Raw genomic sequence first — 16,050 nt, forward strand, 5'->3', positions numbered from 1 at the left:
TTTTTTTTTTTTGAGACGGAGTTGCTCTGTCACCCAGACTGGAGTGCAGCGGTGCGATCTCGGCTCACTGCAACCTCCGCCTTCTGGGCTCAGACAATTCTCCTGCCTCAGCCTCACGAGTAGCTGGGATTACAGGCACACGCCACCATACCCAGCTTATTTTTCTTGTATTTTCAGTAGAGATGGGTTTCACTATGTTGGCCAGGCTGGTGTTGAACTCCTGACCTCAGATGATCCACCCACCTCAGCCTCCCAAAGTGCTGAGATTACAGGCGTGAGCCACCGTGCTCGGCCTAAAATAGGCTGTTTTCAAATGTTGAGTTTGCTCAGTAAAACTTTCTATATGTTATTACATGACTTATTTTATATTATAAAGTCATGTAAAGTTTCCCTCAGTTCATACTTTCATCATGTCCAGCACTGTTTCCATTACTTAAAATATTTTCTGATCTCCATTTGGGTCTAATTTTCCATGTATGAGAGTGCTCATAACAAATCAAGCTGTTTAAATAGGATCGCAATATTATTATCTGAGCATTTATAATTACATTTATTTAAACTCTTGTTAATCATTTACTGAAGTGTAACTTTTTCTACTTAATGGTTAGAAAAAGTAAATATTGCTCCCTCGAAGGTTTCAGAATACCAGTTGTAGTCGAAAAAAATTTTTTTTACACGATTCTTATAACTAACAATGGTATTCTGGTTATAGAAATTCTCTTTGGCAATTCTCCACAAGCAGTTTTCATAATTTATTCAAACTTAGTTAAAAAACATCTATAATAATAATAGTTTTAATGTATTTGGTCAGTATTTCTTTTTTCTTTTTTTTTTTTTTAGAGATGGCATCTTTGACACCCATGCTGGAGTGCAGTGGTATGATCTCAGTTGACTGCAACCTCTGCCTCCTGGGTTCAAGTGATTCTCCTGCCTCAGCTTCCCAAGTAGCTGGGATTTCAGGCTTGCACCACCACACCCAGCTAAGTTTTGTATTTTTAGTAGAGATGGGATTTCACCATGTTGGCCAGGCTAATCTTGAACTCCTGACCTCAAATGATCCACCTGCCTCAGCCTCCCAAAGTGCTGGGATTACAGGCGTGAGTCACTGTGCCCGGCCTGATCAGTATTACTTATACTGTATTTTGTTAGAGGTGTCTTAGATCCCTATGGAGATGGGTTAGCATTATATGCAGGTACCATGCATTAGCTAATCAAATGAAGAACTGTGCTAACTCTAGATGATATGGCTGGGCACAGTGCTCACATCTGTAATCCCAGCACTTTGGGAGGCTGAGGTGGATGGATCATTTGAGGTCAGTAGTTCAAGACCAGCCTGGCCAACATGGTGAAACCCCGTCTCTACTAAAGGTACAAAACTCAGCAGGCGCGGTGGCTCACGCCTGTAGTCTTAGCTACTTGGGAGGCTGAGGCAGGAGAATCGCTTGAACCAGGAGGTGGAGGTTGCAGTGAGCCGAGATTGCACCACTGTACTACTCCAGCCTAGGTGACAGAGCGAGACTCTTCAAAGAAAATAAAAAAGATATTGTCAAGGGCACACTTAAGTGATTTAACATCACTTTAATGGGATGCTAAATTTTGAGCAAACAATTAAAATCATGAGGACAAATGAAAAACTCAACTTTTAATACAGAGTCAGGGGATAAATGGTTCATAGATCTCGTGGACAAATTAAACACGTAGAGAGATTGTTTTGGTCTTTTAATAAGCAAAGCAAAGTGAAATATCTGCTGAGACATATCAGAACAAGTGATGGACATGGGTTTTGAAGCTGTAAATTTTTTTTTCATTGAAGCGGGGCAGCTGATTTATGTCATCAGACCTTGCTAGCTTGGATTGACACAGATCAGACTTTAATTTTGGCTTCGATACTTATCCGCTATGTAATCTTGGGCAAATTTCTCTGGGCCTCAGTTTCATCAATTGTAAGTTGAGTTTCAGAACACCTACCTGGCAAAGCTGATGAGTGAATTAAATGAGATAATATATTACAGGTACCTAGTATGTTTCTGATATTACAGTATGTATGCAATCACGCTTGTAATCCCAGCACTTTGGGAGGCCGAGGCGGGCGGATCATGAGGTCAGGAGATCGAGACCACGGTGACACCCCGTCTCTACTAAAAATACAAAAAAAAATTAGCAGGGCGTGGTGGTGGGCGCCTGTAGTCCCAGCTACTCGGAGAGGCTGAGGCAGGAGAATGGCGTGAACCCGGGAGGTGGAGCTTGCAGTGAGCCGAGATCGCGCCACTGCACTCCAGCCTGGGCGACAGAGCGAGACTCCATCTCAAAAAAAAAAAAAAAAAAAAAAAAAAAAAATTCTTACAATAGTAATTTAAAAGAATATGATAGAATGTCAACAAGTTATCTGTAATAATTGCCTCAATCCTTCACTTTAAGAATTAAGACTGTTTTTTATTCTTTCTTCTTTTTTAAAAAAAAGCATTTTTGGCTGGGTGCAGTGGCTCACGCCTGTAATCCCAGCATTTTGGGAGGCCGAGGTCGGGAGTTCGAGACTAGCCTGACCAACATGGAGTAACCCTGTCTCTGCTAAAAATACAAAATTAGCCAGGCGTGGCAGTGCATGCCTGTAATCCCAGCTACTCAGAGGCTCAGGCAGGAGAATTGCTTGAACCCGGAAGGCGGAGGTTACGGTGAGCTGAGATCACGCCATTACACTCCAGCCTGAGCAACAAGACCGAAATTCCGTCTCAAACAAACAAACAAACAAACAAAAAATTACTTTTTTGATGTGGGAGGGGAAAGTGGTGGAAGGAAGAAAGTAATAGGTTTTGTTGTTTGTTTCAACCCTCTTTCTTCCATCCTTTGTTAAAAAAAAAAAAAAGCTTGGCTAATTTTTTAGCTCTAAGACTTAGCACAAATTAATTATGATATATTATTCTCTTGAAACCTGACTTTACCAAGGGAGTTTTAAAAAATCCCTTTTTTCAATTAAAGAAAATAATTTCAGATAATCCTTGAATATTTTGCTTCTATATAACCAAGACAAACTAAAGAGCCTTCATCTAGTATTTCCATTTCAAAATATTACACTTAATCTTCAAGACATTGGTGGGGGATTTGGGCAAAAGAGTCTTTAAAATGACATTTTGTTTACTTAAATATGCCTAAGAAACACTGCAGCCTTTTTCATGTTCAAGAAAGCAGTTGCAGCAGTCCATTCGCAAAGAAGGCTTAGCTATTAATCATGTGAATGGTGGCATTTTCACGGCTGTTTTTGCAGTTTTATTATTTACTTTTTGAGACAGGGTCTCACTCTGTCACCCAGGCTGGAGTCCAGTGGTGCCATTATAGCTTTAAACTTGAATTCTTGAGCTCAAGCAATTCTCTTACCTTAGCCTCCCCAGTAGCTGTAACTACAGGCTCATGCCACCATGCCTAGCTTATTTTTATTTTTATTTTTTGTAGAGACCAAAGTCTCACTATGTTGCTTAGTCTGATCTTGAACTCCTGGACTCCAAGCAATCCTCCTGCCTCAGCCTCCCAAAGTGTTGGGATTACTGGCATGAGTCACTGCACTTGACCCTTGTTTTTGCAGTTTAAATACTAAATTTTGTTTAATAGTTTTAACAGAGCCTTTAAGAAGGGAACTATATGAAGATTAAAAAAAAATTTTTTTAGTTTCTTGTTGGAAAAAGTCTTTTATTTTTAAATGTAACATATTCTCTTTACCTTCTTATGCTACTATTTTTTACTTTTAATTATGGAAATTGTCATAATACACAAAAATAGAAACAATAATAAACCCTCATAAACATATCACTGAGTTTTAACAGTCATCAAAATTCTGCAGCTTGTTTCAAGATGGGTTTTAATGTACAATATTTTAAAGAGACATATCTAATTGATTTGCATGTTCTGAAAAGACCAGTGTTTATGCGTGTGTGTGTGTGTGTCTGCAATCCACTTTTTTTGTTGTTGTTGCAGGTTTAAATCCTTTCTGGAACAAGGTAGATCTTCCTTAAATTGAAAATAATCAATTACGCACTGAATGCCTAACACGTGTCCAGCATGTGTGAGCTTCTGTGAAGGAATTATGCCAGGAAATGTTAAAACAAAGTTACTCAAAGAAGTGGAAAAATAGGAAAGAAATCCAGTTTTATCCTAGGCTCAGGAAAAAGTTGGTGAGGCCTTGACCTAGAGTAGGGTTTCCCAACATATCTTATCCTGAAAGCCACTTTCACAGTGTTAAGCAATCTCTTGAACCCATGAGGAATTTAAAAAATTATTTCATCATTTGTGTGTAGTAATAAAAAAATATAAAAAGCGTTGACATATACTTTATTTTATGTAAATATATTTTATTGACAATTGTATTTTAAGGCCTATTTAAATTTAAAATATTAATAGAATAAATAAATATTTTAAATGCTAACAATACATGCACGTAAATTTGGGCATTTTACCATCTAATACATAATGCACATTATTTAAATTATTTCCGTTATGTAATAAGGAAAAGCATTTTATGACTTAAATATTTTTTAAATTTTATTTATTTTTTATTTTTTTAGATATGCAGTCTCCCTCTATCACCCAAGCTAGAGTGCAGAGTAATGATCACAGCTCACTGCAGCCTTGAACTCCTGAGCTCAAACAACCCTCCTGTGTCGACCTCCCAAAGTGTTGAGAATACAGGCATGAGCCACTGCACCTGGCCTCAAAATATATTTCTAACAGAAAAATATTTTAGTAAACAATAGTACATAATGATACTTAGATATGTATAGATATGTATACAAACAAAAAACCAGAAAAATAGAACATTAAGTGACACATAAAAAACCAAACTTTGGACAGGCGCAGTGGCTCATGCCTGTAATCCCAGCACTTTGAGAGGCCGAGGTGGGTGTATCACCTGAGGCCCAGAGTTCGAGACCAGCCTGGCCAACATGGTGAAACCCTGTCTCTGCTAAAAATACAAAAATTAGCCGTGAGTGGTGGCACATGCCTATAATCCCAGCTACTTGGGATGCTGAGGCAGGAGAATCACTCCTTCTCAAAAAACAAACCAAAAACCCACCCCCCACCAAACTTTGTGAAACACAATATTATAGCATCAAAAATGGATAAACATTGCTTATGTTACATTTTGTTTGAATAGTTGAATTTTGCTTTTTTTTTTTTTTTTCCAAGACAGAGTCTTGCTCTGTTACCCAGGCTAGGGTGCAGTGGCATGATCTCGGCTCACTGTAACCTCCGCCTCCTGGGTTCAAGCAATTCTCCTGCCTCAGCCTCCCGACTAGCTGGGATTACAAGCACCCACCATCGCGCCTGGCTAGTTTTTGTATTTTTAGTAGAGATGGGGTTTCACCATGTTGGCCAGGCTGGTCTTCAACTCCTGACCTCGTGATGTGCCCACCTTGGCCTCTCAAAGTGTTGGGATTACAGGCATGAGCCACCACATCCGGCCGTATTTTGCTTTTTAAAAAAGGACAAGTTTTTTAAAAAAGTAAGATTAGTGTTTTGTTCATGAATGGTTAATATAAGAAAATATTAATGGTTACGAGATAACTAATGGTTAATATAAGAAAAATGGTTTGGGGGCAGCTCTTTCAAGTATTTCACAAATAAGGCAAAGCCAGGAGGGATAGTCTTTATTCTCGATGTGTGAAAAGCCAAACTAGATGTAATCATGTCGATGGTTAAATATTATCTCTTTTAACATTTTAAAAGCACTGTTTTTTTTTTCTAAAAACAGTATAGGCTGTACATTAATTTTGAGTTTCTGTATGCATCTTACAGATCTGGTGAAGATCTCCTTGAGGCAATTGTGTAAAATAATAATTTTTATGCCCCTCATACTGGTTATATGTCAATGTCCTTGTTCTTTGTGCCTCGTGTCTTTAACCAGTTGTCTACTATAGAATAAGTCAGTGGTTTTCAAGGGTGGAGTGAGGGGGAGGAATTTTGACTGCCTGGGGACATTTGGCAAGGTCTAGAGACATTTTTGATTGTCACAACACTAAAAATGGGGGAGCTACTGTCATCTAGTGAGTAGAGTTTAGATGCTGCTAAACTCCTCCGTTGCACAGGACAGCCCACCACAGCAAAGAATTATCTGACCCCAAATGTCAATAGTGACCAGGTTTGAGAAATCTTTGTACTATGTAAACAGTATTTATCTATGAAAGATAACATTTTTCCCCCAATCCAATATGACTAGTAAAAGACAAAGATTTTTAAAGTCCTGAAATGGTGAAAACTATCATGGAAGCTGGCAGTATTTTTTGTTTTATTTTATTTTATTTATTTATTTATTTTCCTGAGACAGGTTTTTGCTGTGTCACCCAGGCTGGAGTGCAGTGGCACAATCATAGCTCTTTGCAGCCTTGACCGCCCGGGCTTAATTGATCTTCCCACCTCATCCTCCCAAGTGGCTGGGACTACAGGCATGTGCCACCACTCTCAGCTGATTTTTTATTTTTTGTAGAGACAAGGTTTGTCTTGTCTCTACAAAACTATGTTGCCCAGGTTGGTCTTGAACTCCTGAGCTCAAGGGATCTTCTTCCCTCAGTTTCCCAAAGTGCTGGGATTACAGGCAGAAGCATCTCTGCCCCGCTTTGGCAATATTTAGTGGAGTAATAAACAGAATGAGTTATTGTCTCATGAGCAAACTCACCTTCCCAAACCTCTGTGCATGTTTACTCAGAGATTCTCAAATGTTCCATTCTAAAAGGGAAATGTACAAATTTAAATTATTATATGTATTTATTGATTTAAAAATAGAATGAAAACAGACATTACTGCCTTTACTAATGTCAACCCTTGGGGCTTTGCTGCATAGGCCAAATACATTTCTGGGATTTAAAAAACTAAACTTGGGAGAGAGAAATCTTTCCTCTACAAAGGAGAAAATGACACAACCCAAGGAAGAAATGGACGTGAGAGGCTGAGATAAAGGGCCTTCCTGGTCACTGAGCCCATTCATCCCTGTGATCTGGTTACTGAGCCGGGAAATTGCCCCTTTTTGCTTTAGCCAATTTGAATTAGATTTCTGTAACTTGCCACCGAAAAAGTCCTGACTAATATACTACTCGATTAATATAAGTAATATTTCAACAGTTTGCAATAATGCAATGAAATATGAAGATTGAACTTGAGATTGGTTTTTGATTACACTATTTAAGACAGAAATCCTAAACCATTCATTTAACCAACATTTACACCTAACATGTACAAATATTCTGTGCTAGGTGCTGAGAACATAAAGGCAAATTCAAAAATTGTTTCTCCTTTGAAAGAACTCTCAGTCTAGCTGGGGAGATGGAAGAGTATCCTGTCGTATGAGTGCTATGCTAGAAACAAGCCCATCTTACGGGAGCCGGCAGAAGGGGCACTTAAATCCTAAAGGGGCAAGAATGACTTGGAGGTGGTGACCATCACGAAGTAAAGAGGGCATTTGAGCTAGACAGAGTGGGATAGTTGAGGCTGGGTGGAGAGAAATAGTAAGGAGAGACTGAGACACTGGCAGTAGTGTGTTATGATAGAATATGAAGTGCAAGAGGATGGAGAGTGGCCAGGAAGGAGGCTGGGAATTGTGTCTCAAAGGTCTTGGTGAAAAATTGAGACTTTATCCCAAGCTTGGGGGAGCCACAAATGGATTTTACATAGGGGAGCAATATCACCCATATTCAAAATATCACACTGTAAGATGAGGATAATAGTTACCTGGCAAGATTGTTGCAAAGAGTATAGATAATATTTATTTATGTATGTCCTTTTGAAATGTAAATGTTCATAATATTTCTCTTTTTAAAAATATTTTTAAAATTTCAATAGCTTTTGGGGTACAAGTGGTTTTTGGTTACACGGATGAATTGTATAGTGGTGAAGTCTGAGATTTTAGTGTACTCATCACCAGAGGAGAATACATTGTATCCAATACGTAGTTTTTTATCCCTTACTCCTCTCCCAGCTTCCCCATTCTGAGTCTCCAAAGTTGATTATATCCTTCTGTATGTGGGTATATATCATTCTGTATATATAGTCCATTGTATCATTCTTATATAGTGGGAGCTAAGCTATGGGTATGCAGATGCATGCATACATAAGCTCTGTATACCCATAGCTTAGCTCCCACTGTATGAGAGAACATATGGTATTTGGTGAGTTACTTCACTTAGAATATATAGATATTATTTCTTTTTTATTTAAATAGAGACCGGGGTCTTGCTACGTTGCCCAGGTTGGTCTCAAACTCATAGGCTCTGGGATTACAGGTATGAGCCAACATTCCAGGCCTAGAGATGATATTTAAAGTGATGATTACCATGCTTAAAAATGGCCAAGCCAGGGCCAGGCGCAGTGGCTTACGCCTGTAATCCCAGCACTTTGGAAGGCAGAGGTGGGCAGATCACCTGAGGTCAGGAGTTTGAGACCAGCCTGGCCAACATGGTGAAACCCCGTCTCTACTAAAAATACAAAAATTAGCTGAGTGTGGTGGCACTCGCCTGTAATCCCAGCTACTCAGAAGGCTGAGGCCGGAGAATCGCTTGAATCTGGGAGGTGGAGGTTGCAGTGAGCTGAGATCCAGCCACTGCACTCCAGCCTGGGTGACAGAGTGAGACTCTGTCTTAAAAAAAAAAAAAAATGGCCAAGCCAAAAAAATACATCCTCATTCTATTTCAAATACTGCTAAAAAACAGCGTTGACGGGAGGCTGAGGCAAGAGAATGGCGTGAGCCCGGGAGGCGGAGCTTGCAGTGAGCCGAGATAGCGCCACTGCACTCCAGCCTGGGCAACAGAGCAAGACTCCGTCTCAAAAAAAAAAAAAAAACTTAGCATTGAGGCCGGGCGCGGTGGGTCGGGAGTTCCAGACCAGCCTAACCAACATGGAGAAACCCCGTCTTTACTAAAAGTACAAAACATTAGCCGGGCGTGGTGGCACATGCCTGTAATCCCAGCTACTCGGCAGGCTGAGGCTCCCGCTTGAACCCGGGGGGCAGAGGTTGCAGTGAGCCAAGATTGTGCCACTGCACTCCAGCCTGGGCAACAAGAAGGAAAACTCCTTCTCAAAACAAAAACAAAAACTTAGAGTTGATTCATCCATTAGTAGGTGTGATTATGGAAAATTTTTACCTCTTAGACTTGCATTAAGGTACTCCCTAGATCTGCAATAAGGTGGAATCTAAATTGCAAGTCAGTCTTGGGACCCTCTGGACCATTCAGGTTTCCTCCAAATGGGAACATTTCAAACCGAGATGGAGTTTTCCAGATCATTCTGGAACGAAAAGGATCCCAATAGTCACTATGAAACCTTTTCTCTGAGAAGTGGGGAATGAAGGAGTCCATACCCCCCAGAATTCGGTTTTATATTAGGCTTGTGTAGCTCAATAAATGTTTTCGGTCTAAAAACTATTCCTAAAGAATGCTGCTTCTGGGTTACAAGGGGGCAGGATAAGGAAGAAATACTTCATTGCAACATAAAATATCAAATTAATGTTTTCTACGTGAAAGTCAAGACAGAGAGGGGACAAGTGGGAAAAACAAGTTCACCTCAGGCTACCAAATCATTGCAAGATTTCTTTAGTGCTATAAGTCACTGGGCCATGCAGTGTATTTCACTTTCTGACTGATTTCAAGGACCCCTCACCCCATTTATTTAGTCTAGTGATTTAGAACTTTTAAGGCAATACAGACATTATTTGGAAAACACAATAGTTGAAAAACATATCCCTCCATTTAAAATAATAAAATTTATCTCACTATCAGAAAGTGCAAATTTTGTGTTAAAGGCAGAGAATATCTCAAATTAGAGGACAATGAAAAACATCTGAAAATATGTCATTTTATCAACTACGTTTGGAAGCAATATCTGTTAAAGCTTTTTGCCTGTTTATTCTTATCAGCCAATTTTAAGGCTTTAATCCTTAAAATACATTTTCATGAAAATTCTAATTGTTGACATTTTTCCAGGTAATGACTTTTCAACAATTTAGAATATTTTTCTTTATACAAAGGTTAAATAAACATATTCATGCATGTATTTGCATAGAAAACTTTAAAAAGAATGTATAGGAAACTATTAACAGTAGTGTCCTTGGCCTGGGATTGTCAGGTGGAGAAAGGGAGAGGGATTTAACTTTTTTCACTTTAGATCCTTTGGTACAATCCGATATTTTTATTTTTTATTTATTTATTTTTTTGAGACAGAGTCTCACTCTCGCCCAGGCTGGAGTGCAGTGGTGTGATCTCGGCTCACTGTAACCTCTGCCTCCTGGGTTCAAGGGATTCTCCTGCCTCAGCCTCCCGAGTAACTGGGACTACAGGCATGTGATCCCAACGTGCTGGGATTACAGGCATGAGGCACTGCGCCCGGCCCAATCTGATATTTTTAAATGTACGTGAGCATGAATTGTTTTAATAATTAAAAGGACTGGCTGAGCACAGTGGCTCACACCTGTAATCCTACCACTTTGGGAGGCCGAGGCAGGTGGATCACGAGGTCAGGAGTTCGAGACCAGCCTGGCCAACATAGTGAAACCCCTCTCTTCTAAAAACACAAAAATTAACTGGGCTGGTGGCACGTGCCTGTAGTACCAGTTATTCGAGAGGCTGAGACAGGAGAATTGCTTGAACCTGGGAGGTGGAGGTTGCAGTGAGCCAAGACTGCGCCATTGCACTCTAGCCTGGGTGACAGAGTGAGACTTTGTCTCGAAAAATAAAAAAAAATTAAAAGGACTAAATGAGAGGAATATTTTTCTAACTTTTGTATGCATAATCTTGATAACTATTAAATATCTATATACAATTTCTACCCCTTAAGGTCTTAGTTTGTCAAATCACAGTATACCCACACATTAATATGTTCTATATACAACTCTAGTCAAAGATATGCAAATGACCTTGAAATCATAATGCGATCTGTTTACTGCAAGGGCAGATGTGTCTGAAACCATAGTACAATGCACAAGTGTAATAATCCAGAAAAGTTCAAAAAGAAAAGAAATGATAGCAGATATTTTTGTATGCACAAATTTAGACATGGAATTATTTTATGTTGCTGTATGTTTTTTCTATTTCTGTATATTTAGCTTTTGATTATTAATAATTAAATTACTTTTTGTAGCACATTATAAAATTATATTGATAAAGTTTTTTCATTTTTAAAATGTAACAGGTGTGCAGAATAATTTATTTTTCCTAAGTAAACTATTTGACTCAAAAAGTTAAATTCAATTCTAGATATTAGCCTCAATGTGAGGCTAAATCTCTTGCAAATTCCTGAGTCTTCTTTTCAAAGCCTTCTTAATGAAGATAGTTAGTGTTAATTATGTTGTCATTTAAAAAATCCATGTCCACAACAGCTGTATTTTACTCCTTAACCTTGGGAAAATTATTTAATCTCATTAGCTTCAGTTTCCTCATCTTTTAAATGGGAAGAATAATAAGACTAGTTCATAAGGCTGTTAAGAGGATCAACTGTGACGATGCATGTAAAATACTTCATGTAGTCTGTGGTACATAATAAGTACTCAGTAAATATTACCTATTATTTTGCTTGTATTTTCACTATCATTTTACTAATTTAACATTTCTCAACATAATCTCTAGCTTTTGAAATATACTGCTTGAAAATTGCTTTAGTAGAGCACATTCTTCCCAGTTCTTATGGGAAGAAATGTGTTTAGCTCCCATAACAATTAATCTCTCTTTTTTGCTATGTAACACAAATAAAATCAAATATGAAATATATTTAAATTTCTGTATTTAATATGCATGAGTTAGCTAACATTTATTTAGCTTACTTCTTTACTTACTTTATTTACTTATTAGCTAAGTTAGCTGTACTTAACAACAAATACATACTTGAAATCGTTGTGCCTTAAGATAATTCTGAAATGATTGCATGTTGTCAGAAAAGAGTTCCAACAATTAAATTTATGAAGCACTGTTTTCCCACAGAATGAAAGTAAGCTCATATTTTCACACTGTAGTGTATAATGGTAGATTTAAAAATAGCCTCAAAGTGCAACTTTTCAAAAAACTAATTGGATTAATACATTAAAAATAGCTTAGATAAATAAAACATACACTAACTTAAATGCAAAATTTGAGGATAGATCTTGTGAATTAGCTTAAAATCAGTTGCCTTGATTTCAATGAAGAGAATTACTGAGGCAGAAGGTAAATTCTTAGTGTTTTCTGAAACTATAATAAGAAGCTAGCTGTACAGTACCTTGATCAAGTTGTGTCCCACAGTGTAGACAGCTGCTAAATTTCCCTTCTCTCCAGGGGCATGCATACCTGTCCCATACCCATGCCAAGCCACTAGATATGGGTTGTGAATTGTAATCCAATATTTGACACGGTCCCCAAACATCTGGAAACAGTATGTGGCATAGTCATTGAAGATATCTATTATGGTATCATTTTTCCACCCCCCATATTTTTCTTGTAGCGCCAAAGGCAAATCCCAGTGGTATAAAGTAACTATAGGTTCAATGTTTCTAAGCACTAGAGCGTCCAGAAGAGTATTGTAGTACTGGAGACCTTTTGCGTTGGCAACTGTTACTATTCCATCGGGGAAAAGCCTTGGCCAGGAAATTGAAAATTGATAAAAAGAAACTCCTATAAAATCCAGGGCTGATAAGTCTTTTTCCAGAAAAATATAGCTGTCACTGGAACCATTCGTGCTGCTGACATTTTTAAGGTGTGTGTGGATGAAATGATCCCATATAGAAGGTCCTTTTCCATCCTTCTTCCAACTCCCCTCCACTTGCAATGCTCCAGTCCCAACACCCCAGACAAAGTTTTTAGGGAAAGTGTCATAGAGAAACAGCTGACTTTCATTTACCGGAGTAAAATTAGGATTTTTAGACCATATAGCTCTTCCATCTCCAGAGAATCCAGTAACAGCTCGTAGCAGAATAAGTGCTGACAGGATGACAGATCTTTGCAATCCCCCGTTGGACATTGTATTCCTATAGCGTATGGTTATTTCATCAGTGCTGAAGAAAATCCATTCATTCCCTAGAGATCCTGCCGCACAGCCTGGCTTCCTTTGCCACCAACTGCTGGACTGTCTTATCAAAGCTTCAGTAAAAGCTTGTGATTGTAAAGCTCTGTCAATGATTAGCTTGAACTGGGAGACTGAAGATGGGTCATAGAGAGCAACGTAATCTGAGGGAGGTGGCCCTATTGCAGTCACCAACGCGTCTCCTTCTCTCTCATTATGGGAAAAATTAGATGAAAATGCATCGGTGACAAGAGTTTGAATGTGTAACTAACACATATGTAAACACTGAATTAAAATCACATTATTTTCTGTGTAGTCTTTCATATTGACCCAAATCTTTTCTGAATGTTTTGAACATTATTGAATGAGGTATATAGCTTTTCTATTTTTAGAGTTTTTGCGTGGTAACTTTATAATCGCATATATCAAGAAAAATAACATATATAAGTAAATAGCATTCCTACATACCAATAGTAAAGAATTAGAAAACACAGTAAGAAATTACACTTCTCCACAAAATTATAACACATCTAAGAACAACCTTAATAAATGTTACCTATTTTAGGAAAATTTTAAAAATGTATTGGTAGATTTGAGAGAATACTTGAATGAGAAAATATAGCACTTTGTGGATGGAAAAATGAAATACTTTTCAATTTAATACATTTAACTTAACTGAAATCCTCTAATCTCTAATTTTATTTTTTATTTTACTTATTTAACTTAACTAAAATTCTCTAACCTCTAATTTTTTAATTAATTAATTAATTTTTAATAAGAGTCTCGCTTTGTAGCCTAGGCTGGAGTGCAGTGGTGTCATCACAGCTCACTGCAGCCTCAACTTCCCAGGCTTAAGCAATCCTCCCACCTCAGCCTCTGAGTAGCTGGGACAACAGTCACATGCCACCATGCCCAGCTGATTTTTGATTTTTTGGTAGAGGTGGGGTCTAGCTATGTCCCCCAGGCTGGTCTTGAACTCCTGGGCTCAAACAGCCCTTCTGCTTCGGCCTCCTAAAGTGCTTGGGATTATAGGTGTGAGCCACCATGCCTGGCCTAATCCCAAATTTTAGTTCAAGAAAATTATTATGAAAGGCCAGGCACAGTGATTCATGGCTATAATCCCACCACTTTGGGAGGCCAAGGCAGGCAGATCACTTGAGGTCAGGAGTTCGAGACCAGCCTAGCCAACATGTTGAAACCCCGTCTCTACTAAAAATACAATTAGCTGGGCATGGTGGTGGGTGCCTGTAATCCCAGCTACCTGGGAGTCTGAGGCAGGAGAATCTCTTGAAGCTGGGACGTGGAGGTTGTAGTGAGCTGAGATCGCACCACAGCACTCCAGCCTGGGTGACAGAATGAGACTCTGTCTTAAAAAATAATAAATAAATAAATAAATAGTTTTAAATATTTGAAGTATCACATATGAATGAGAGGCAGAGTGGTTAATAGTTTGGTCTCTGTGCCAGATGAGGTGGCTCACACCTATAATCCCAGCTACTTAGGAGGCTAAGTGGGGAGGACTGCTTGAGGCCAGGAGTTTGAGACCAGCCTGGGCAATATAGCGAGACTATCCTCATCTCTAAAAAAAAATGATTGGGGCCGGGCACAGTGGTTCACACCTGTAGTCCCAGCACTTTGGGAGGCCGAGGCGGGTGGATCACCTGAGGTCAGGAGTTCGAGACCAGCCTGACCAGCATGGTGAAACCCCATCTCTACTAAAAATATAAAATCAGCTAGGCATGGTGGCACATGCCTGTAATCCCAGTTACTCGGGAGGCTGAGGCAGAAGAATTGCCTGAGCCCGGGAGGTGGAGGTTGCAGTGAGCCGAGATCGCACCATTGCACTCCAGCCTGGGCAACAAGAGCAAAACTCTGTCTAAAAAAAAAAAAAAAAAAAAGAGATTGAGCCTCTAGAGGCAGACTGCCTGAGTTTAAATATAGCTGTGTAACTTGCCCTCAGTTTCCTCTTAACTAAGAAAAGGCATAATAATAATATGCACTTCATGGATTATTGTAAGAATTAAAGGAGTTAATACACTGAACAAAATGGTTTTCTCTGGAATAAAGAAACAAATGAACCAGTACATGTAAGGCACTTGGAACAGAGACTGACACATAGTAAGTTATGTGTTAATATTATTTTTATGTGAAAGGGAAAGATTATTCAGGACATGATGCCAGATTTAGCATAAAAGACAATTTGTTCTGGCTCCTGCCCACATTTTTAGCTTCACTTCTCTCAGTTGACTAAGGGGTACACAGCCTGCTCACTTGTACCCCTGTACCTTGGTATGTGTGCTCTCTGCACAGAATATGTTTCTCCCTTCATCTAGCTCATGTCTATCTTTTTTTTTTTTTTTTTTTTGAGATGGAGTCTCACTCTGTCCCCCAGGCTGGAGTGCAGTGGCAGGATCTCTGCTCACTGCAAGCTCTGCCTCCCAGGCTTACGCCATTCTCCTGCCTCAGCCTCCTGAGCAGCTGGGACTACAGGTGCATGCTACCACACCTGGCTAATTTTTTGTATTTTTAGTAGAGACAGGGTTTCACCATATTAGCCAGGATGATCTTGAGCTCCTGACCTCCTGATCTGCCTGCCTCGGCCTCCCAAAGTGCTAGGATTACAGGTGTGAGCCACCACTCCCGGCCTTTTTTTTTTTTTTTTTTTTTTTTTTTTTTTTTTGAGATGAACTCTTGCTCTGTTGCCCAGGCTGGAGTGCAGTGGCACAATCTCGGTTCACTGCAACCACCATATCCCATGTTCAAGCGATTCTCCTGCTGCAGCCTCCCAAATAGTTGGGACTCAGTCACGAGCAACCACGCCTGGTTAATTTTTGTTTTTAGTAGAGATAGGGCTTCACCATGTTGGCCAGGCTGGTCTCCAACTCCTGACCTCAGGTGATCCGCCTGCCTTGGCCTTCCAAAGTGCTGGGATTACAGGCGTGAGCCACTGTGGCTGGCCTCACATGGCCTTCTTTGTGTTCTTTCCTCTTCTTCTTGTTTTTCTTTTTTTTTTTTTTTCAGAGAAAGGGTGTCACTCTTGCCCAAGTGAAG

The 16,050-nt window shown here is 39.3% G+C and overlaps 1 protein-coding gene across 2 annotated transcripts in view; it reads right to left on the bottom strand.

The window, feature by feature from the left end:
• The window catches only part of KLB (klotho beta), a 43,761-nt gene extending 30,626 nt beyond the window's left edge, over window positions 1-13,135 (bottom strand). The window contains exon 1 of one of the 2 annotated variants that reach the window (XM_012499689.2): window positions 12,220-13,135. In XM_012499689.2, the coding sequence (XP_012355143.1) occupies window positions 12,220-12,957 (738 nt within the window). In that variant the 5' untranslated portion in view covers window positions 12,958-13,135. The remainder of the gene's footprint in view (window positions 1-12,219) is intronic. The other variant, XM_012499690.2, reaches the window with a different exon arrangement.
• Window positions 13,136-16,050: the final 2,915 nt, after the last annotated feature.

This window comes from Nomascus leucogenys, chromosome 20 (genome assembly GCF_006542625.1).
Source record: "Nomascus leucogenys isolate Asia chromosome 20, Asia_NLE_v1, whole genome shotgun sequence".
NCBI classification, from domain to species: domain Eukaryota; kingdom Metazoa; phylum Chordata; class Mammalia; order Primates; family Hylobatidae; genus Nomascus; species Nomascus leucogenys.